At 41.3% G+C, this 25,179-nt stretch overlaps 1 protein-coding gene, 1 long non-coding RNA gene and 1 pseudogene across 6 annotated transcripts in view; 2 read left to right on the top strand and 1 right to left on the bottom strand.

The window, feature by feature from the left end:
- Positions 1–482: 482 nt before the first annotated feature.
- Positions 483–1,055, top strand: LOC108389723 (securin-like; annotated as a pseudogene).
- Positions 1,056–7,023: 5,968 nt separating this feature from the next.
- PALLD (palladin, cytoskeletal associated protein) overlaps positions 7,024–25,179 on the top strand; it is a 310,939-nt gene continuing 292,783 nt past the window's right edge. For 3 of the 5 annotated variants that reach the window (XM_073232838.1, XM_073232837.1, XM_073232835.1), the window contains exons 1-2: positions 7,026–7,178; positions 21,299–22,781. In XM_073232838.1, coding sequence (XP_073088939.1) covers positions 21,376–22,781 — 1,406 coding nt within the window. In that variant the 5' untranslated portion in view covers positions 7,026–7,178; positions 21,299–21,375. Of the gene's footprint in view, positions 7,179–21,298; positions 22,782–25,179 lie in introns of all 5 variants that reach the window. The other 2 variants (XM_073232836.1, XM_073232834.1) reach the window with 2 other exon arrangements.
- On the bottom strand, positions 19,648–22,064 carry LOC140848575 (uncharacterized). The gene is made up of 3 exons (XR_012129707.1): positions 21,941–22,064; positions 20,694–20,784; positions 19,648–20,046 (listed from the first exon to the last, which is right to left on the bottom strand). It is a non-coding gene; the product is annotated as an uncharacterized lncRNA (long non-coding RNA).

The following is a 25,179-nucleotide window of genomic DNA, read 5'->3' as shown; positions in this document are numbered from 1 at the left end:
TGGCTTGTTTCACTGAGCATAATACCCTCTAGCTCCATCCATGTGGTTGCAAATGGTAGGATCTGTTTCTTTCTTAGTGCCAAATAATATTCCATTGTGTATATGTACCACCTCTCTTCTTTATCCATTCATCTACTGATGGACACTTAGGTTGCTTCCGTATCTTGGCTACTGTAAATAGTGCTGCGATAAACATAGGGGTGCATCTGTCTTATCCATCTCTTATTTTTATCTATAAGGCATTGGTTAGTTTTCCACCAATCCTGAAGGGCTCCTTCTGCTCCAACACCTTTCCTTTTTGCACGGTCTTCCGGGACATTTTCCCATGCTAATTCCTCTAGGTAAACCATATATCAGTTTCTCTAGTTCCACAAAAAGTGCTATTTCAATTGAGATTGTATGACATTTATAGATTATTTTTATGAAGGATTGTTTATGTTAAAAATAGTTCTTTTTGGAGGCCTGGCCTGGGTTAATCCAGAATGACTACTCTGATCTTTATTGACAAGAAAAATGGGGAATCAGGCACCTGTGTGGCTCCTAAGGACAGGAAGCTGGGGTCTGGGTTGTCAGTCAAAGCATTAGATGGGAGATCTCAGGTTTCAACACAGTGTGTTGACAAAATGTTTGATGCTCCACCAGTCTTACCAAAAACTGCCAGAAAGCTTTTGGGAACTGTCGGTCAACAGAGCTACAGAAAAGTTGGTAAAGACTAATGGACCCCTCAAACAGAAGCAGACAACCTTCTCTGCCAAAAAGGTGACTGAGATGACTGTTAAAGCAAAAACTTCTGTTCCTGCCTCAGAAGCCACCTATCCAGAAACAGAAAAACTCTTTCCCTTCAATCCTTTAGATTTTGAGAGTTTTGACCTGCCTGAAGAGCACCAGACTGCACATCTACCCTTGAATGGAGTGCCTCTTATGATCCTTGATGAGGAGCTGGAACTTGACAAGCTGCTGCGCCTGGGCCCCACTTCACCTCTGAAGATGCCCTCTCTACCGTGGGAGTCTAACCCGTTGCCATCTCCAAGCATTCTGTCAACTCTGGATGTTGAATTGCCACCTGTTTGCCATGACTTAGATATTTAAATTTCTTAGCCCTCTATAGTTTGTATGTTTTGTATTAATAAACCAATTATTTAACAGTCTCTTACTAAAAAGAAAATCAGTTCTTCTTGTAGCATTCCATTTATCCATTATTCCATTCCTTTCTCTTCTTCAGTACAGGTCAATACCTGCACATTAGTTGTTAGTATTCCTTGGTGTTTCATCTTTTTTACCTTGTGCTGCATCACATGTGTGTGTGAAATAAATATGTATATATACATGCACACACATGCACATATACTTAAGATACCTTAATATAGCATGTTAAGGTAAAGCCATCCCACACAAAAAAATTTTAATTGAGAGTGGATGTTAAATTTTGTCCAAAGACTAATTAATAATCTATGGAGACAACTATATAGCCTTCTCCTTTAACTTATTGGTATGGCAAGTTAAATATTAGATCTTTGGATGATAATTAAGCCAGCCTTCATAACTTGGATAAAACTCATTTGTCCATGGTGTATTCTTTTAATATAATGTTGACTTCTATTCACTAACAGTTCTTTCAGATTTTATATTACTATTCAAATCACCATTCTGTACTTTTCTCTTTTTGTTCAATTTGACATCCATGTTATTCTGTCTTTGTAAAGCAATGTTAAGCTTATGAAACCTGCTTTTGAAATTAATGCTACTGTCTTTTAAGCCTGGAATAAAAACACTTTCTTTACACTTGAACCTTATAAACCAAATTGAAAATGAGATTGCAGTTCTGATTAAGGATCATAATACCTGTGCCCAAATACTCATACATAAACATGGATTATAGAATCTGTTCTCAGACCATTTCAACTCTACTTTTATTACCACGATAAAATTTTTTCTCTCTTCATTTTCATGCACATACATAAACTGGCAAATATCCCAAGTGGCAGAAGCATGTGGTCAAAGGCCCACCCACAGGCATAGGGGCACATACAAAGCACATTTACCCACAGTCCCTAAAATATAACTCATGAGGGACAAATCTAAAGTTTATTGTATGTACAGATGGAAATGACCAGTTTAATCAAACAATTGTTTGGGGCATACCTGATTTCTGACATGTATCCAATGAGACCATAATAGGAGGAAGAATTAGGAAGACTGGTTTGAAGGGCCCTTGTTCCCAGGGTAGATGGGCCAACAAGTGGCTCGTTAGGACAATTCTACAAGCATTTTATGGCTCCACTTTTAGTTTGTTTCTTGATCATATTTCTCAGTTCCTATTTTATTTGCTGTCCATGGTCCCCTTTTGCTGGTAGAGCGTGCCAAGAATAAAGGATAAAATAAAATGTTCAGGATAAGGAGTAAGTAGGTCCACTCCTTGAGAGTCAAAGGATGTTCAGAGCTTCTGGGGACACCTAGGGAGGAAAAAAATGGAGAAGGATGAACAAGTCTGCACACTCGTTTTTACCCCTCTTCCATCAAGGAGGCCTTGGTCACTTTTACTCTGACTATTGCCTGAACAAACAGAGTCTGCACCTTCTAAAAGAAGTCTGTAAACCAGTGCACCAAAATGTCCCATGTCCTTGGTTAGCCTCAAACTGTAAGGCAGACTGATAGGTAATATGAAAGTAGAGTGATATTCAGTCTGGAAGTCTTTGGGAAGAAGAACAATCAGTGTAGTCACTGAGTGAGAGGGCTGGAGGATGAAAGTCTGCTGTGAAATGACAGGGCGCCTGAATCTGCAGTGACAATGGGGTATGTCCAAGTGTGGCCGATGGAACGGAGGTGTGGTGGAGAACCTCCAGGATGATCACCGGCAATCTCACCGATGGTGCTCATGCCCCCATAGTGTCCCTCCTACACCGAAGAGTGCTGACTTGTGCAACAGGGGAGATTGCAGAAAAGATGGGGTATGACCTCCAAGGCTGGGTCATGAAGGACATGGTGGCTGTGTCTTACTCTTTCCTGAATCACTCACTCCAGGGAATCCAGCTGCCATGATGTGAGGAGCCTCAAGCAGTGATATGAAGAATCCACACGGCTTTGGCCAACCACAGCACTAACTTTCCAGACATGTAAGTGAGCCACCCTGGAAGCAGATCCTCCAGACCCAGTCCTATTTTCAGACAAAAGAAGCCATAAGCACCATTTGTGTTGCAGTCTCGTGATACCCTGATCCAGAATCACCCAGCTAGAATCCTAAATGGCTCCTGACACACAGAAACTGTGTCAAATGTAAGTATTTTTTAAGACACTAATTTTTCCAATAATTTCTTATGACGCAGCAGGTAACTGATGTATGATTTGAGAGGTGGAGCAGGTCCATTTATGTCATCTGAAGAAGAAGGGAGAAGATCACTAGAGATAAGCAGGTACAACCAAACAACCAATACACCAGTTGTGGAGCAAATATACAAATAGATGCTGATAGCACCCAGGGTATGGAAGCACTTGGAGTGAAGAGAACAAGAGCCCAACGAGATCCTGTCTTAACTTTAAAAAGTGGATGGCGGTATGGATGTCTCAAATGCAAGCATTTCTAAAGAGCAGGAATTTTTTAAGAAGAGTAATCGTTTAGAACCTGAATGGTGACCCAGTGAAGGGGCCAATGGCCCACTTCCGACCCTCAGGTGCACACAGAAGTGGGATGGGGGGTAAACATCAGAGAGCATGAGGAGCCGTACCACTGTCCAGGCACTCATCTCATCCTTCATCAATTCAACCTTGTTGCAGTGACTTCAGAGCCTTGGCCCAGAGTCTTTTCTAAGGAGAATAACTATTGTTTCTCGGATTCTCATATTGTTTAAGCAAACACAGTTTGCTACACTGCTTCCAATGTACAAAAAAGGTCACATTTCTTTATCTTTTTAAAATTAAATTATACCTACCTTTGAGGTCTCTTCAGACCACAAGTCACCTTTTTCTTTTCTTTCTTCATTTTCCTTTTCTCTTCTTATGACTTCACCACTTCCTGGTGATGCAACAGGATTTAAGAACCAGCAATCCAGGGATATGCGGAGGAGACCTCCTGCTGGTCGGTTCAACATGCTCATGGCTGAGGTCCACCGTGAGAGTTACTGTTCTAGCCCCCATGGCCATTAGAAAGGAGGGGCATCCATCTTTCACTGCCACTCCAAGCCCTGCTGCTTAGTGTTCAGTGCCCAGGTGTCTGCACCCAGACCTTGCCAGAACTGTGCGCTCATTCTGTCCTGCATGAGCCTTACGGCCAGTCACAGAACCCACCACCCCTCTGTCCTTCCACATTCTGAGAAACCGACTTTTCCCAGCCTGGAACCAGGATCTCTTCTTAGGAGCACCAGTCCCCACTGCCCTGCAGAAAATCCCACAGGTTTGTTTCCATCATACATGCAAATTAATGTCACTTTGAGGGTTTTTACATCTGTAACTTTCAACTTCTTAGTTCTAAAAAAGGTGTGAATTTCCTTCTTTGACAAAAGAACACTAAATATAATAAAACTTGGTTCCTCCTTTAAAGAGGGAGGAGAAAATTCGTGATTACTTTTGTTAGTCAATGCAGTGAACACTTATTGGATTGCATACCAATCTCTTGTCTCTCTAGGAATTTCAAGAATATTAATCTTTCTGATAAATTTTTTCAGCTATAAATGACATATAACATTATATTAATGTCAGTGTACAGCATAATGATTTGATATATATATATTGTGAAATGATCACAATAATAAATCTTACTGAATATTCATCACCACTCAAAGTTACAGTATTTTTTTCTTGTGATGATAATTTTAAGGTCTTCTGTCTTAGTAACTTTCAAATATACAATGTTTTAATAAGAGAAAAATATTAACATGAATGTGCATGTCCTTGGCACACACTTTAGGTGGGGGTATAAAATTAATCTGGGATGTACAAAAGTCCTTGCCTGGAAACAGTTTAGCCTAGAGGGAAATAGAACCTAGTGGTTCCTGCACAATTTACTCTTAATACAACAATAAAATTTTTAAAACATTGAGATTATATGGCTCAAAAAAGGTTGAGTTAAATGGCTAACATCAATTTATCTTAAAATTAAGAATAAGAGTATTAACATATTTATATTATGCATATTTTATATTTTAATATATAATTTACATTAGACATATATATGTAATAACAATAAAAGTAATACATGTAGAAACATACATTCTAGTACATATGGCATTTTCAACCACTCACCTAGTTAATCTCAGCAATTTTTCCTGTAACTAAGGTGATATGAAGGAGAGGTCACAATATTTTGTTTCCTATAATCTCTTTTCATTCAGTTTGCCATAGGACACAAGAGATTCTGTTTAAGTTTTGATTATGACCTTTTACAAACACAAAATGTACAGATGTTAATGTAGCAGACACCCACACCAATACCAAAATGTACCAAATATTATCATTTTTCCATATTCCCATCATTACCATTTTACAGAAATATAGAAGTAGGCACAGCTGAAGCCACTGTTCCCTCCTCCAATCCAACCCCCAGAAATGTCCTCCAGGGCTTCATCTTCCTGTCTTCTGGATTTTGTGTCACTGACACTAGAGATTGTCTGTTTTAAACTGTCCAGAGAACAGACCCTCCCTCTGCTCCAGGCAGGGAAGGCGGTCTCCCAGCTGCTGCAGTGGCAGTAGGACAGCATCTAACTGCTCCTCAGGGACTCTTCCTGCCAATCCCTTGTTTTCAGCTCCTGCCTCATTCCCAGTGGTATTGAGAGGTACCAATGAAAAGTATTTTCTAGGAGGGGCCTGATGCCTTCAGTTCCCCAGCATTTCTGGGATTCTGTGGAGCTAATCATTTGCTCCTCATAGGCATCTCCTAGAGGCATTTACGTTTCCTCTTTTAGTTAAATTGCTTTTCTTTACATTAACCATCTTCTAACAATCTTGTCCATTTCTAGCCTCTTCTACTATCTTCCCTCCCAATTTCTGTCTTTTGGATTTTTACTATTTTCCTACAGAGTTATAGTAAGAAAACATAAACACACGTGTTTTATCAGCCAGAGGATGTTTTCCCAATAAACGTAGATTTTTAAAACACTTACTAATGAATACAATGGCTGAAACAGTCCACAGAAGTTTACAGTTTCAAGGACTTTCATAAAGAGCCAGTTTTACCTGTAAGCAGAAGTTCAAGAGTAGACCTTCCTAAGTTTTCCACTAGAAGAAAGAAGGAAGAAAACTTCTTTTGATAAGAAACTGAATCACTATGAGGGCATTATCCATGTACAGAAAGACTCAGCACTTATATTTTGAAATTAACTGGGAGGCTTTGGGGCTATTTTCTCCCCTTAGATTTGGCTTTTCTACCTGGTCTCTGAACATTAAAGCTTTCTGTTCTTCCTACCTGTATTTATTATTTCAAAATACTGAAGTATATTCATTGAATGAATTGTATTCACATGTATTTCCTCAAAAAATACTGGTAGGATGCTCATGATGTTCTTGGCATTAAGGTAAGAACTCAGCATTGCAATGTGTGTGAGATTCAGTCCCTGTATGTTCATTCCTACTTAATCCTACTATGGACTCTGTTTTTAATATAATAGTCTTATAATAACTTTAAATTAACAACCTGAATAAAACAGTGGGACTGTCCACTCAACTCGACAGGTACCTGGGTTTACTATTTTAATCAACCATATGACTAAAAGTTAAATGAAAAGAACATTACTTATGAGTGCTACTTTTTCTACTTAAAATCATATACTGTACTTTTAATTGATTAAGAATATGCTAAAAAGGGCAGGTGGTGATTTCTAGCCACAAGTTCAGAGTGTAGAGGCATGTGTAAATCCTGTGTTTATTAGATCCATATGTCTAATTCTTTCTACCCTAGGTGCCTTTAACTTCTAAGAACCGAGCCCTCAGCCCTAGCATTGCTTCCCAGCTTGCTGCTGGAATTCCTGATTGTGGCAGTCTGCTGAAACATGAGTTCAGTTACCAAATATAGTTGAGTGGAGTAAGAGGACAGATGGGACTCTGAGGCCATGGTTGCCCCAAAGTGACCACAGACCAAGCTGTCTTCAATGAACAGGCAAGGCCGACCTCCACTCTCCCAGAAAAGAAGAAATGCTCATCTGAAATCCATCACCTTCTCGGAGTCTTCAAAGTAACCAAGGATTGAAAAGGTCTGTGAGATGCATCTTATTATATTAACAGTAGGGGAACAGTTTTTAAACTTCCTTTAAAAAGCTGAAAATAAAAATAATGGTAGTTTGCCTGAGATTATAATACTATTTAGAAAATACCGTGATTTTTTTTTGAGAGGAAAAGTTATGGGAATTTTGTGGCCTTTCCAAAAACATATAATACATAAGATTTACCTATAGGCTTTATTTCTACCTATGCTGTCAGAGAACTGCATTTTCTAGTATCTTAAGCATGCCAAATTGGTGCTATCAAATCCAAAAGGATTAAGTCTAGTTATGGAGTCAAGATTTGATGATTATGTATATGTGTTATATCTCACAGAAAATACAAATGCACTTAATTTGAACCTTACCCACACTTAAACTAAATACCCACGACTTAAAATGATATATTTTAGGTTTTAGTAAAATTTTAAATTGTTTATACTTCCAAAGGATTTAAAAAATCAGCTGAGATAATAAAAGCAGACATTTAAAGTGTTATCTATGCATAGTTTGCGTATTTATCTTTTTAAATATAAAGCTAAGGAAACTATAGTTTAGTAAAATTTAAACATCATAGTGTATTTTATATCACATTGTTTTAAGTTACATATGAAACTGTCTTGAATCCAATATAGGAGGTTCATACAGAGTAATTTCAGGCTCATATTACTTTTTTAACATTTGCTAAAAATACTAATTGCCTTCTAGTATGAATAATGTAACCACATATAAGGCCCATTGCTTGACAATATACTATTTAAAATCTATTCAATCAGGTATATACAAAAATTAGGCTATTACATGATAAATACACCTTCCAATATTTTTTCTCAAAGAAAGAATTAGAATGTTCACCCCAAGTATTCAGATTTTTTAAACTAGAGTCTACTTAGTTGATTATTGCTAACAGTAGACAGGGCATACGAGATTTATCTAGTCAGTAACTACTCTGTACGTATATGATTATATATTCCTAAAACACAAATTAGTTCTCCCACATTCTAGTGTTCAATATGGACTAGGGTCTGTATCCTAAGGGCTCTATGTCTGTTCTCTGTTTTATTGCTAAACTAAAGGTTGAAATGGTCCTATGGCATACTTCACAATACAGTAAGGATCTGGATTATCCTGGATAATTACAATCACTTTGATTTCTTCCCCTCATTTTGTTTTAAATGCAGAGGGAAAACATTATTCTGATTTCAAAATAAATCTGACACATTCTTAAAGATATACCAACTGAAATCTGCAAGGCTGAGACAAGAGACTCCACTTCATTAGTAGTGTACGTGGAGGCTATCAAAGGGTATTGTGATAACTGAGTCCAGTCGGGAATCCAGGCCATCTAGAGATGATGGCTATGTCCTGGTTAAATTCTAGCAAAGAAGGCAGAGACTGAGCAAAGCAGCTCTGACTGTAATTTGCAACTGTTAAATTAAATTACATTGGAGAATATAGGAACAAATTTGGTTTATATTTTTTCACCAGCATACTTCTGACATTGAAGCTCATTCTTTTAAAGACTTAAAATCCATTCCAATCTAAGCCAGCTTGACCACACATAAAATTCCTATCCCAATATTCCTTTTCCATAAACCTCCTACGACTTTTTATATCCACTCAGATTTTGTCCTACTCCTTTTATCTTTCTCATTCTGGATCAGTTATTTTACTTTAAGACAAAATTATTTTCTTTTTTCCTAATAAAAATAATCTCCATACCTCCTATCTTGTCCTACCAAAAACACATCCTACTTTCCTTAGAGATGTTTCCATTATTATTTCTAGTAGTTTTAATTACACATATTAATTAGCATTCTTAATCCTTAGAATCCTCAACTGGTAGTAAAAAAATTAAGAAGTAAGTAATTGTGGGCTGTCTGTTACACTAGCATTTGGTCAATTGGCAAATTTATAAACACCTTTCATAATTTCTAAAAGTATATTCTTACTTATAGTCAACTTTTCAATGCAGCACAAAATATGTGCCAATTATAGACCCAAAATATCTTTAGTTACTCTGTAAAAGGCAACCAAAAGTGGATAAACTTATATTCAGTGATTAATGCTTCAGTATTTTTCTTATTTGGGAATGATCTAGCTATTTAATGAATATCCATCAGTTAACTTATCCCAATGTAACTTTAAGGTTTTTTTCAAGTTACTAAAAAGACATTGGAAACTACATCTCATTAGGCATACCATAAAGTATAATTATTATTAAGCGTTCATTTATAAATGTTTATCTTATACCTATTTACTTATTCTTAACAATTATGTTTATATTTTTCATGAAAATCTCATGAAACATTAAATAGCTAAGAATCATCTTAAGTTACCTTTGCTAGCAAATTCTATAACAGAGACAACATAAGCTTATTTGACTTTAAGTAGACAAAGGTAGAATAAAAGTTGTGTGTCTGCATTATATTTAATGCTGACAAGTCCAAAGACATTCCTGTTTTAATTAATCCAACAAATTTAAACTACCTTTTTTTCATGAAGATTATCCTAAGTTACATGAAGTTGGAAAATAGTTGAGTTAATTTCTGTATTTCTTAGAGTTTGCTTGATTTGTATAAATGCTCAATTTCCTTTAAGCCAATTAAATAGAGATCTTTACAAAATTAATTTTAGTAAATCATCTGGGATTAGAAAAAACCTCACATATCATAACATACATACATAGACATATGTGAATATACAGACAAATGCAAACAGAGACCTTACAACTTTTGTTATAAAGTTTTAGCCATAAGACAGGTACAATACTGCAAAATCACCAGTTCATAAAAGAACAGTTGGATCTAAATCATGTTTCTGGCAGATGGAATATGTCAAGGTTATATGTTCAGATGGCTCAAACTTCTTACTGTATTTGTGCAGAAGATCTTTAAGATTTTTTATTTGCCTAGTTTCAAAATCCAAATAGCTTTTCACCCATTTTTTTTCTCTCTGGAAAGAATTACCTCCCTGAAATTTGCACTTCAAAAAGGTGGGCCTCAGTTGCTAGAGAAGGCCCCGTAGAACATTAATAACACCTCAAGGGGACAGAGAAAGAAGCAAGTTCCTCCAGGAAGTGCCTTTGTTTCCAAAGCCAGAATTTTTCACAATACCTACAAGCCTTTTAAGATGAATAGGGAAGGTTTGATAGGTGGGATTTTTCCTGGTGTTGTAAAGACTCAATTTGTAAGACAAGTTGTACAAGTCGTCCTCAATTTACAGGACAATTGCTTTTTTTTTTTTTTTTTTGAGAGGGCATCTCTCATATTTATTGATCAAATGGTTGTTAACAACAATAAAATTCAGTATAGGGGGGTCAATGCTCAATGCACAATCATTAATCCATCTCAGGCCTAATTCTTGTCAGTCTCCAATCTTCTGAAGCATAACGAACAAGTTCTTACATGGTGAACGAATTCTTACATAGTGAATAAATTCTTACATGGTGAACAGTACACGGGCATTCATCACAGAAACTTTCGGTTTTGATCACGCATTATGACCTATAAACAATCAGGTCAAATATGAATATTCGTTTGATTTTTGTACTTGATTTATATGTTGATCCCACATTTCTCCCTCTATTATTATTATTATTTTTATTTTTAATAAAATGCTGAAGTGGTAGGTAGATGCAAGATAAAGGTAGAAAACATAGTTTAGTGCTGTAAGAGGACAAATGTAGATGATCAGATGATCAGGTGTGTGCCTATGGACTAAGTATTAATCCAGGCTAGACAAGGGCAGCAAGACATCCACGGATGCAGAAGATTTCTCTCAAAGCAGGGGAGGTGAGGTTCTGAGCCTCACCTCTGTTGATCCCCAAATTCTCACCTGATGGCCCCCCTGCGACTGTGCCTGTCTTAGGTTGTTCCTCCCTTGAGGAATCTTACCCGTCTCTGGCTAACCAGTCCTCTTCTGGGGCCATACAGGGAAATGTAAAGTTGGTAAGTGAGAGAGAAGCCATATTGTTTGAAAAGGTTAGCTTTTTACTTCTTTGCAGATTTATGCCCTGTGGCTTCTATGCCCAGCACTTGTCTCGAGGTATCTTTACCACCTGGAGGAATTATGATACTCGGTAAATTCGATATGAGGCACGAATTCTATTTAAGGGTTGTAATTAGGAAGGAAGAAGAAAAGCTACAGATGTAGCATATGGAAGGAAACATGGGAGGATTGATTATTTCTTTGACATATCTTCTTGTAGAGTACCTTAAGTATGTATAGGTTTTAAACTACTAACTAATTTGTACACACATATTAACATAATAGGAATACGGTGACATAAACAAAGCAAATCTATAATTACCATCCATCTCCAGTGAAGCCAGAAAACCATTTAGGCACCCTAGGCATTTGTGAAAATTTATCTATGATATGATGGATATTGTCCAACTGTACTTGAACAATCAGACAAATTAAAGCAGCCCATTTCTGGGATCTGTTCACATCCCATATGTTCTTTTAACCGTAGATAGTCTATAGTCATGAGATTTTGGAGTGCTACAACTTGCACCCCTCCCAACTCCTGGTTGAGTTCCAACAGTACAGATCCGGTCAAATTCGTTGTCTCACTGTATGCACATGCCAGCCTAGACATCTCCCTCCTCATTCCAATGGCAAGTCCAGGAAATGGTGGGGTGGATGCAGCCACAACCGCAGCATCGTCCGGATCCCTGTGGAGGCTTTTTGATGATCATCCCCCGGCACGAGTCCTCCAGAGAGTGCTGATGCCGGAAGCTCCTCCTCATATCGTATCTTAGTTCATTTTCTGGGTATCCAAGCTAGGCCTTGATCTTCTGCATAGAAACAAACAGACCCTTTGCCCACACTTTGACATGCCCTCTATACCACTGTGCAGAACTCATTGGAGGTCAGCACACAGGGACTGCTTTTTTTTTTTTTTTTTTTTAAGAGAAAGGAATATTGTCAGAAAGAGTACCTCCATAGCTGATCATCTGACACCCTTTAAGTGATCAACATTAGGGATATTTAAAGCATGCGTTGATCTGTGATTTACCAATAGTTTTATCCTATCAAGGAGTAATCCCCCTTTTCTTTCTTTCTTTGTTTCTTTCTTTTTTTTTTTTAATTTTTAATCTACACTTACATGAAGAATACTATGTTTACTATGCTCTCCCCTATATCAGGTCCCCCCTAACAACCACATTACGGTTACTGTCCATCAGCTTAGCAAAATGCTGTAGAATCCCTACTTGTCCTCTCTGTGTTGTGCAGCCCACCCTCCCCTTTCTCCCTCCCCCCCATGCATGCTAATCTTAATACCCCCCTTCCTCTTCCCCCCCTTATCCCTCCCTGCCCACCCATCCTCCCCAGTTCCTTTCCCTTTGGTATCTGTTAGAGGACAATTGTTTTAATTCCTCAAAGAATTAGGTTACAACCTGACTACGTCAAGGCACTGACCATCCCCCCCCCAACCCATCCAATGACATTATCCTCAATTCACTTCTTTATATAAAGGAGATCTTCAGCTAAGCTATAGATTCCTGTGTTCTAGATTTAGAGTTGTTTGTCTGTGTGATGTTTTCCTTTAGCTTTGGATCATATTTCCATTTAGCGTAGGAGAAAAGGTCTAAAAAGTCCCTATCAGGTTCTGACTATCAGTTTCCAATTTGGCCAACTAATGATCATCGAGCTCTTTAAAAAAATTCCTTTCAAATATCTCATTAGGTTTCAGCTGGGACAAATAGTAAATATTCCTGGTGGTACTAAACAACCTCATGGGCCCAAAAGGCATCCCCAAAGAGCAAAAAGTAATATCTTTTTAGGACCCACAGCCATTCAGAAAACAGCCCAAAGACATACTTAGCCACTTGCCTGGAGAGCAAGCAACAGCTGGAGCTGCAAAAGGACTGCCACCCCTATTTCTGTCCAGCCGTATTTTGGAGGCCCCCAGTCTGGCAGTTGCCAGGCCAAATTCTAAGTGCACAAAATGAGACAAACAAGAAGGCAATGGGTATCCCTGGGAGAGAAAGTGTTGGGAAGGCACTTGATTCAGAGTCACAGGGAAGTCAGATAGACTGAGACGTGAAGCCAAAGTCAGGAGAGCAAAGTAAGCTTCATTGCCTTCTGTACAGAGTGAAAGAGCAGGCCTGCCTAGGGGTGGGCAGGTGGCCACTTACAGGGAGGCTTCTTTTATGGGGTTTGTGGCAGAGCAGAGAAGTCTGCTTGACAATCTTCGGCTTTGGAAGCCTGACCTAATTGGAAAAATGAAAACGTGGGCTGTGCTCTGATGTTTTTCTTTATCTGGGGAGTGTCTGTGTTTGGGAGCTTCTCATACGGGGAGCTGTTTTTCATCTGGGACTGTCTGGACAGTGTAAATCCCTCTTGGCCCTTGAAACTTCAACTAATTGACTCTGTGAGTCCATTCTTGCTCTCTGGTTTTATCTGGTTAACTCTTTGAGTCCCTTTTAGTGGGTTTCACTGGCTTTATTCTCTTTCCACTCTGCTCATGTTTGTCTTTCTGTCTAACAAAAGGATCAATAATTAATGGGTCTGGACTGGTAAAGGAAGAAACAGCATGATATTTTACCTTCCTCTGAGGATTTGATACTACAGATATCTAGGGGAGCTGACTCACAAGAATTCTCACCCTTCACCAGCTTCTGCCAGTTTTCTCAGGATCTACTCTGCAGGCTCTGGAGCAAGTGAGTTTAAGTAAAGAGTGTAGCCTGGTATCTACCAGAAACCAGCAAGGTTTTCCATGAATTTTAATTTTAGTTTCTCCTTGATTGTTTAAGGGAATAACTATGAGTAGTATTGAAGACTCCCTCAGAGACACACCCACCCCAGCAGGGGCCCATTTGGGGACTCTCCTTTGAGGCGAGATGTGAGGGAGTTTGAGTTGGTGTTGGATTTGACAAAACCTTTGAGGACAATCTTTTTTCCAGTGTCCCTGTTGATAGCAAGTGAGAAACCAATTTCTGGGCCACTGTTTTGATGATGGATCCCCTAGGAGGGTGCAACAGGGAAGCCCAGGTGCTTTTGGTTTCTGGCCTTGGAGCTGTTGCAGTTGGAAGGCCACTTATTTGGCCTTTTGTTCAGGGTCTTGTGCTCTCTTCAGAGTGGAAAGGCAATTCGGCCAGAGGATTAGAAGACTGAGTACTCAGGCTAAGGATAGAGGGAAAGAGTAGGAGTCACATCGGTCTTATATAGTCTTTTGTTTTAGTATCTCTTGTGTTTTTAATTCTTCATTAGCCTTTTGCAATGAGTCTTTCAATGAAGCTATTTTAGAATCTTGAAGCTTCTATATGTCAACTAAAGTTGATATCCCATTCTATTTGTTGATCTGGGAAACCTTGCTTTCAAATGTACTTATTAAATGAATGATCTTGTCCAGAATATTCCCCATAATGGTCATTGTAAGTCTAGGTTGTTTTAATACACTTTTGCCATCTTTTTCGAGACTGCACTTCTGGGACGATAGTTTTTAGAGATAAAATAAACACATGTGCTGGAAATAATCTATAAATTAAGTGGTCTACAATTCCCTAAGAATGGATGAAATATGCACACAGATTTAACAAAATAGGTGACCTTGAAAGTTACTTTTAAAAACAACATTTTCTTGGGATAAGCCAAGATGCTGATAAATTTGTTGAAGATCAAGGTGGGAGGGAATCTGTATGCCTCACAGTTTTTGCTGACCCTCCCAAACCATTGTTTCACCAAATATTTGCTTTAAATTAAGAGTTTGGCATTACACATAAATATCCAAATTCACCTGGAAGAATTTGCCTGCAGACCGGTGTGGGGTACCTGCAGGCACCCTGACACAACTGAGAGAACCTAAAGAGCCTGAGCACATCCCCCTGTGACTGCCACCACCCCCACCAACAATGTGCCAAAATAGCCACGGTCTGCAGACACCAGGCAACATACATTTCATTTTATTTTATATCATTTTTCATTTCATTTCATTTGTATCTTACAACTATCAAAGGTAATTTGAGGCTATATACAATATAAGCACGTGTAATTGCCCGAAATCTGTTGACAAAAGATTTAAGACCAAACCAAGTATAAGAAATTCAGAAACTGACATTTTCTCAATTGCCTACTTCTGTTTTTCTCCAATGAATGTTAGCTTCATAGGGCAGAAAACCCTCTGTTATGCACAGCCAGGTCCCCAGGCTTTAGAAGAGGAGCCTAGAACACAGTAGGCACTCAACCAAGAGATGCTGACCAAATTAGACAACAGGGAATGTAAGCAAAAAAAAATGGGGCTAAATACATTTTGTATTTCCATGACTCAAAAATCTAATTCTGAGTTAGCTAGTATCCATGTCAAAGAGTGTCACTAAAGGCTATAGAATTCTCATTGTCTAATAGTAGAAATGTCAGAAAACAGAATACATATTTTTCTGGTTCTGAACTTTTTCATGAGAAACTTTTCTTGAGGGTAATGAGAAACACGAAAATCAATGTCTTTATAGATAAGGTATTTTTTTAATGCAGTGTCAGACCTACTGCTCTTTTGTATTAGTGAAATGAGCATGAGAAGTATATTTTACATGTATACACCAACAGCACTGATTATCAAGTTCTTACCAGAGACCAGAGCCCAGGGACAGGGAATAATAAGCATGATAAAACAGATGAAAAACACAGGGTTAAAGAGGGGACACCCTGTCACTAAAGAGAGAAACCTGCAGTGGAGTCTGAATGGCTGAGAGCAAGGGGAGGGGATGGAACGTCCTCCTTCATGACTGGTTGTGTGGCTCCCTTTCCTGTTAAATCCTGTGCAGGGTTCAAGCCATGTTTCCAATACCAGGTAATTCTTAGTTTTTCTTGGTCACCTGCCATGATCTAGACACAGTACCAAGCATCAGCCATATAAAGACTGCCAGTCCCATCTCCTTCTTTCAAGGTGTTCAGGACCTAATTGTTCTCTACAATCATATTGATAATTCAATAAGATGAATGTGATTATAAAATACCATGCAAAGGGTCATGTTCAAAAGATAGAGCAAATTTTGTTAGTGGGAAACCATAGAAAGTACCAAACTGAAGTGAAATTATATAGTTTTTAAGGACACAGAAATGGAAGGGAACGGCAAATGGAACAGCACGTGCAAAGCGTGAAGACAAGGCAGCTTGGGATGTCCTGGGGATGGCAGGCAGGTCAGTGAGGCACGGCTACAGCGTGCGTCAGGGTGTCTGGGAGGATGGAGATGAGGCTGGAGCGTTCACCACAGGGCTGGCTGTCCAGAGGCACATAGTCAACGGACACATCATGCTTTGGACCTTTTCTTCTCAGCCAAGGGGAAAACAAAACAAAAAAATGGCAAGGGAGTGACATGGCCAAATCTGTAAATATGCCCTCTTCTACCACCTTTGATCTCTTAGGACGGTTTTTAAAAATATGTTCTTCCTTGTATTTTTTACTCTCTAATCCCCTTAGTCCCCCACTGGATTGTAAAATTGTTAAGGGAGACAAATCATGCCTGGCTCGTGGGCACCCTCCTTGAAGCTTCCCTTACACATAGTAAGTGATAAAAATAAACACTTGTTCAATTTATTTCATGTTGAATTTGGAGAGGGAAGTGGAGAAATGGAGTGACTATAAAGTGAGTGGGACCAGGGAAGAGCCATTTTCTTGGCAAAGAAGCAAGAACCAAGCAAATGCCGAGAAATAGAAAAAAGTGTGGCTTATGAGAGTTTTAGGGGAAGTGACAATTAAGCTAAACTATTAATGATGGTGATGATGAAGAAGAAAACAGAGAAGGAAAAGATGAAGAAAGGGTTTTCTAGGCAATTCAAATTCCTGAAGAGAAAGGGATAGAGGCACGGGGCAGAGAAGATTTAAAGATGTAAGAGAACACTTTACTCCTTAAAATTTCAAAATCTTTCAGTTCTATTTAACAAAGTGGAACACTTCAATGTTTCTGGCATTTACCTCACTTCTCTTTGCTCATTAAAGACAGTGTAATTAGTCTATTAGTCAGTGTAATTAATACACTTTTGAGTGTATTTCATATTCTGTGTCTATCACAGCAGCACCGAATTACCAAATATAGTTCAAAATGAAACATGAAATCTCAAGAAAATAATGGACAATTTTGAAGTTGTATTTCTTTGATTGTAGCCTTTTTAATTTTGAGTTGTTGACTGACAGGGAAATCTCTGAAGCATAATTTACTAGTGAGTTTGGGTCAACTGGAAACTTCCCTGTCTAGCCAAGTGGAATGAGCATGTTCCCTAGACCACATGTATGTTCTAGCAGCAATAGTCGGGTTGCAAATTAAACACGAACCACATATGCCACAGAGCTATTATTTTATTTTTCACCGTGCAAGCAGTTTTTAATCTGCACATCCTGGTGACTGGATCCCTCCAGATGGTGCCTCTTTAAAACCAAAATATAAATTAATAAGTAGTTAAAACTTTATCGTTCAGAAGTTTGCTTTAAGCTTCCTCATACAATGTTTTTGTGAAATTTTAGATTTTATCATATTATGTTCACTTTGCACTAAATGTAATTAGATTTATAGCTGAATTCTGATATTAGCAGAAAAACCAGAAAATGTGTCCACAGATTTATTAGTGTGATATATTGCTTTGCATTCTCAGTTCTGGGTTTCAATCATGGCTCTTACATTTTCTGCCTCAGTTTCCTTCTTTCTAAACTGGGACCCCTTGTGAGAATTTTAAATGAAATGAGATAATCTATGTAATGGCTCTTGGCACAATGCCACTCTCCGCCATCACCATGGTCGGGATCATCACCGTCAGAGCTTCAATGCAAACTGTGATGCATTAAGCGGCTGATGCTCTGTGGCAGGCGTTGGCAGACTTTTTCTGCAAATCTGGATAATGCTTTAGGCTTTGTCGACCTCATAGTCTCTGTTGCAGCTCCTCATCTCTGGCATTGCTCCAGTCAAACCTGCCACAAGGCCACACTTTAAATGCAGTCAGGAGTCAAAAGCCTCTGCTTCTACAATGATCAGTCCAGACATTTCACTTCTTTAACACATCCTTCCAGATCTGCCAGTTACCCTCACTATACCTTTCTGTTTTCACTAGGTCCTTAACCCCTTAATCTCTTTGTGTAAACTCCAATCCATGAATTTCAATCCAGCACAGATTTTAGAATCCACCCCAGTCTTTGCCAGTATTCCCAACAACCTTGCCCATTTCCCATCCATCTCATCTGTGTGCCAAAACCTAGGTGGTCTGACTCCACATCTTCTCCCCGACTGCAGAGCTCTGGTGAGGGAAGCAAGTGCACAATAAACACAATAAACACATCAATGATTCTGTAAGTACAGCACAGCCACCTGCTAAGCTCTCCCTCTGCCTGTAAATCTTTCTTAAGGAAATTTCTCCCTTTCTCTACAACAGCCATTAAAAATCATCTCTTGTCATCATACACTTCCAAATACACAGACGTCTCAAAATAGGAGCTCCGTTTATTTCAGTTACAAATTTATCCAATTCTCTCTTTCCCTCTCCCTTTCTCCCCCCAGCTCTCTCATTCTCACATGCTTATGACTTCCGTCCCCTGATAATGAAGAACCATTCCCTTCCCACCTGAAGCCATTCGCACTATAGCATTCCATCTCACATCGCAGAACCTGGTCTCTACCTCCTCCGCTTTCTTACGGGGGATATTCTGCTTCTCCCTCTCTACTGACTAACTCCATTAGCACTGAAACAAGTTCCTTTCTTAATGAAACAAATAAAAAACCTCACTGGATTCCATACTTTTGTCCGGCTACTACTTTCTGTCCCTCTTCCTTTCCTTAAACTCAGTCAGCCCTGCTGCCATCTAGATTCTCCCCCTGCCTCCCTACAGTTTCTCAGCAAATGTGGAATCTGGTTTCTATCTCTGTCACAGAAACTGAAATGCTGTTGCCAATGGTTCCTATGTCCTCTGTTGCTGAGTCAAACAGACCCCCCCCTCCTTCATGAGACATTTTCCTGCCTGCCTTCAATGACACCCCACTCTCCTGCTTCCCCCTAGTTCTCTGGAGGATCCCTTTCCTTTTCTCTCTTTCTTTCCTGATGACCTTATCCATTCCCATAGCTTATGGTGTCACCATGGGCTAATAATTCCCAATCCAGCCCTGCTTTCCTTTCTCCTGGACCCTGGACCAGTATCTCAAATTGCCTTCCACCCTGACATCAACACCCAGAAGTTCCTCAAAATGCAAAAAGTATAAATCAAATTTAAGTTTCTTTTCCCTCAACACTTGTTCCTCACTTGGGTCATGTGAGCCACCAGCACAACCATGTCATTAAGAAATCTATAATCCTGCCTGTGCCATCTCTTCCTTTAATCAACACCAACTTCTGTCCTTTCTACTCTCTATGGATTCAGTACAATTTTCCATCCCAATATCACTTGTTCAGACCTCTGTCATCTTTTTCACCTACTATCAGTTGTGTTCGTTAGTGTCAAGTGACAGAAATATTCACTGGTCAACTGGAGTGTATAGGCATTTATCGATAGGAGCTGTGCCAACTCACAGACTTAGGCCTGGAGTCCACACAGGAGGCAAGACCACAGTCAGCAGTACCAGGAGAAAGTGTGTGGTGGTGGTCGCTGCAGCCACACTCAACAGTCCACACTGTGGCTTCCATCAGGAGCCCAGACACTCCCTGCTGCCGCTGTCACCACTCACAGTGTCCAGCTGCCATTTAGCTTCTCCATGGGCCCTGCTTCAGAGTCCAAGAGGGGGCATCTAACAGCCAAGCCCATTGTGCCCCAGCACCATCAAATGTAGAAACTTACAGAGCTGAGCTTCACCACCTCCAGCCAGCTTCCTTTATTGACTTCTAGACTCAGTCTTGAGGCAAAGATCCCTTCTGAATTTTCCAGATATCCTCCATCACTCTATGAACAACATACAGAAAAAGCTCAGTATTTAGAGTAACAGGACTCACAATATTTAGTTTAAAATGCAGTGTGATCTAAATTGTTGCTCAACTATTTTTCAGATAATGAAACACCTTTTATTCAATGCTGTTGGTGTTTCTATAGAAATGTCTTATGCACATCCCGTGGCTCTTGCATGTCCTTGAAGATCAAGTTAGGCTCTTGTGCTGACCAAGCTCTTTTCACCTTGACACCCTATCCAAATTTTATATTATTTGTATGTTATTTGTTGAATGTGTTCCCCACCTCCTGCTCTTTACTATTTTACATGACTTCTAACTCCTTGAATGTAAGGGCTATGTTTTCAGTCTGGATCAAGAGTCAGCAAACTTCAGCCTCTGGGCCACCTGTTTTTATATGCCCTGCAAACTAAAAAAGTGTCTACATTTCTAAACTGTTGCAAAAAAATCGAATTGAAAAGAATAACATTTTTGACATGTAAAACTTATATAGACTTCATATATCAGTGTCCATAAATAAAGTTTTCCTGGCACACAGCTGTGCTTACCTATTTATGTATCATCTATGGCTGGTTTCATGCCACAACAGCAAACCTGAGTAATTATAGCAGAGACAGTATTGCCCACATAGTCAAAAATATTTACCATCTGGTCCTTGAAGCAGAAATTTACCAGTCCCTGACGGAGAGCATGCCTCCAGCAGACTTATTTAGTGATGGTTAATATGGAGAGTTGCCTGTTGAATGAACAAATGAGTGAATATGAGGGTACCTGGCTGGACACAGGGAAGGGATGAGACAATACGTTTTCAAATGTTTCACTGAAAACTGAAAACAAATGAAAACTGGAATCAAAATATATTTCATGGTTCAGGGTGAGATAAACAGAGTCAGGTTGACTAGTCTCAATAAGCTACCAATCTCCAGGGGCAGGAGGGAGGGAGCGTCTGTAAGCACAGACGGCCCTGGTGTACTTGGCACTCCTGCAGATGTCCCCGCATTGGAGTATTCCGTGCTGGCCAGTGAGATACTGAATATTCACGCCCAGGGAAAATACTAAATTAAATGACAAATGATAAACACAAATACACTTGGTGCTTCTTCCAAATCACAGAATAGGGAAACATGTTATTTTTTAAGTACATATGTTCACCTTAACATTACTCTCAACTTGTAGATTAGTAGCATCATGATAACAAACACATGCAATAATACTATTATTACTAATGGCAATTCTATGTTGTCTTCCAGGAAAAATAAGTGAACTGGTCTCCAGTGCCTGCAGCCGTCCTGCGGAGAGCCGACGCGTGTATGAAGACCACTCCAGCATGTCAGAGAGCCCCTCCCACGACTCCTTCCATGATTCCCTCGCAGACATGCAGGAAGGAAGCAAGAACGCCGACTTCCTCCCCGAGCTGTCTGCTTTCCTCAGCCAGGAGGAGATCCACAAGAGCCTCGACCTGGCCCGGAGAGCGATAGCCAGCTCTGAGACAGAAGACGGGGACTCGGAACCGGAGATCTCACAGGTTCGCAACGCGGCTCCCGTAAGCCCCTGTGAAAGCCCTCCTAGCAGGGAGGCCTCGTCAGCAGGGCCTCAGGACGCCAGGCCAGCACCTGTCCAGCCTCCGCCAGAGAGGCCTGGGCCCACGCCTTCCCCTGCTCCGAAGAGGACACCTGCCGTGTCGCCCCTGCCGGCCAGGCCCAGCTACATCCGCAGCCTCCGAAAGGCCGGGAAGCGTGCTGCACAGCCTCCCCGCACCCCGGGACACGCCGCCAAGTCCGGCCCCCCGGGCCAGCAGTGTGACAGGGCTGCCGACCTCATCGAGGAGCTGACGTCCATATTTAGAGAAGCGGCAAAGCCAAGAAACAAAAGCCCCGACGGGGAGTCCTCACCAGACAGCGGGTACCTGTCCCCGAAAACCCAGTCCGCAGCCCCGCGGAGGGCCTCCGCCAGCCAGAGCCCCACCGAAGACCGGCGGGAGGCGGGACTGGAGGCTGGGCTGGCCCAGACCCACCTGGACCGGGACTGGCACCGCCCCCAAGCCAGCCTGGACCCAGTCGGGCACCGCCCCCAGGCCCGCCGGGAGGAGGCCGGGCACCGCCCCCAGGCTCACCTGGACCAGGCCGGGCACCGCCCCCAGACCCACCTGGACCAGGCCGGACACCGCCCCCAGACCCACCTGGACCAGGCCGGGCACCGCCCCCAGGCTCACCTGGACCAGGCCGGGCACCGCCCCCAGACCCACCTGGACCCAGTCGGGCACCGCCCCCAGGCCCACCGGGAAGAGGCCGAACACCGCCCCCAGGCGCACCTGGACCAGGCCGGGCACCGCCCCCAGGCCCACCTGGACCAGGCCGGGCACCGCCCCCAGGCTCACCTGGACCAGGCCGGGCACCGCCCCCAGACCCACCTGGACCCAGTCGGGCACCGCCCCCAGGCCCACCGGGAAGAGGCCGGACACCGCTCCCAGGCCCACCTGGACCAGGCCGGGCACCGCCCCCAGGCGCACCTGGACCAGGCCGGGCACCGCCCCCAGGCCCACCTGGACCAAGCCGGACACCGCCCCCAGGCCCAGCGGGAGGCGGCCGGACACCGCCCCCAGGCCCACCCGGATGCGCGGCGCCCGCCCTCAGCCCCTCGGTTCATCCAGAAGCTCCGGAGCCAAGAAGTGGCGGAAGGAAGCAGAGTTTATCTGGAGTGTAGAGTTATCGGGAACCCGGCTCCCCGAGTCAGGTAAGAACGTTTATTATGAATGCCACATGGTCTATGTTTGACTCTGGGTGTGACTTGAATGTGGGAGAAGAGATGTCTGTATCGTTAGCCCTGCGGAGCCTGAGGTAGTGTGTTCAGCACCTGCGCGGCAAAAGCACCCCGAACTTCAAAGTAGTAGTTGCGCCGGTTGACCGGTGGGGCTCTGTTGTCGGGAGCCAGATGCTACTGACCTGGGAGAAGGCAAAGGGCCGCAGCCACTGAGGAGCACGAACAGCTGGGCAGACAGGACTCGGGAATTGGCAGCAGCCAGGGACACTTCAAACGCAGAGTCTAGTTATTCAAAGTACTGTGAGGAGTGTGTGTATAACCTGAATGTGACTTGCTGGAGAGGGTCTCAGGTGTGGCTACAACCGGCTGTCTGGCCATACAGAAAGGCACAGGGGCGCGGGGCCCACCAGGATGAGCCGCAGTGCGTCCTCAGATGTAAGCACAGGCCACGCAAGCGCACACTCGCTGCGGACGGCACGGCCAGCACATTCGGGTTTTTCCAGCAAAGATGAACCGCGTCGGGAACGCTACAGGTCTGCCATCCGTGCGCTCCCTCTGGCAGCGTGAGAGCGGGGAGCGCAGGAAAACTAATTAGATGAGTGTGAGGTTAGTTTGAGTCAATAAACACACTGCCAGCTCCATTATAATTTATGCAAATTCCTCTTCCTTAACTGCAGAGTTTATACTTTCTGTGCAAAAAGGTTGAGAGGCGTGGCCCTGGAGTCAGACCACAGGTTTCCAATCCTGGCTGCGCCTTTTACCAACTGTGTTACGTAAAGTCATTGTGTGATGACTTGGTTTATTCATCTGTGGAATGGAAATCATAGCAATACCCACCCCATTCTATTTTATGAGGGCCCATTAATGTGGGAAAAAAATAAAACAGTGCCTTGTATCTGGTGACTGCTGCGTTAGTATTACCTGTTATTTTTATTATTTCTCATTTCTTAATTTCATATGCCAAAATGAAAATAAAATGTCAAATAAGGCTTACACTACAAATAATAGGCCATTCATTCATTTACTTGGAAAATTATAGTGGAGAGTTTTATTTAAGTAAATAGATATAAAAAAGAAAATTCAAAATTATGAAATTTGGCAAATTAGTATTCATCACTGACTAAAAATTGCAACACTGGTACTCTCGTATTAATATAGCATTTCACAAATCATAAACCACCTCTTGTCCTGCACCCACTAGTACACACTGTGCTGGATCTGATTTCTTAGTTGACAGGTCATTGCTCACGAACAAGTAATCATGAGCATTACTGGTGGCAGAGTCCTAATTAAGAGGCAGGGAATTTTTTTTCCAACCGTTTTGTTAAAAAAATTTAGAAACTGACAGCAGGGGGCAGTAAAAAACTTCTTAATGAGTTCATTTAATTTGTCAGTCGATCTGCCTTTATGTATCGTATCCATTAAGAATTTTTCTTATCATTATGCCTATGATAGAAATGAAGTTGAGTATTTCTTTTGGATTCTGTTTAGTTTATAAACCCTCAAATCTTGGGTTTAAAATCTAATAACTCATTAGAAATATATTCACGTCACTTAAAACAGTTCCACTGGGTAAACTACCTATGGCTCCATTTACATGTACCTCCAAAGTATGGCTCTTCCAAACACATTCTTATGGTAAGCAAGTATACTATACCCTTTCAAAAATGACAAAAAACACTACATTTAACATTAAAGGATTAACTCAGATCAGTAGACCATGATTAGCATATCAAAGTTCACCTAACCGTTTAGTAATTTGGGGGCCATCAAATCCTTGCTTCTGCCTCTTGTTTCACAGTGGGTAGGGGGCATTGATTTAGTTAGTAGCTACAGAATTGTTAACTTGGCTAGTTTTCTCATGACAGAGGTTCACTGGTCATGATACATTGTGTCCTTCTAACATAATTCCATCTTTGATGAGAATGCTCCATTGTTAGTTAGTCATCTTTGTAACCTTTTAAGGTTTTCTGGAGGGGGAAAGGGTAAATGCACACTGGATTTTCTTAATTTCTGTTCCAAAGATCTTGGTCCTCTCTGCCATGCATTTGTAAGTGAAACAAATGCTGAAGAACACTGAGCTCCTTTTCCATATGAGCCATGAGTCTACAGAGAAAGTCTTGGAAGGAAATTTTTTATATAGAAGAAACTTTTTAAAAAACAGAAGTTCCCTGCACTGGGGCATTTTAGAACCTGACTCAGAGTGAGTCAGGCCTGGGCTCTCAGAAGCCAGACACTGAGCAGACCTGCTGATCAGTGGGTTACCTCCTAAGATCCTGGAAGCAGGTGACAGAACTCCCAAGGAATGAGGGGACTGGGGAGTCCCTAAAGCAGGTGATACGCAGAGGTACCAAAGCACCAGCTGGGCAGA

Source organism: Manis javanica, chromosome 3 (assembly GCF_040802235.1).
Source record: "Manis javanica isolate MJ-LG chromosome 3, MJ_LKY, whole genome shotgun sequence".
Lineage (NCBI taxonomy): Eukaryota > Metazoa > Chordata > Mammalia > Pholidota > Manidae > Manis > Manis javanica.
Note: the sequence above shows the minus strand (reverse complement) of the source record. Positions and strands in the feature narration are given on the sequence as shown.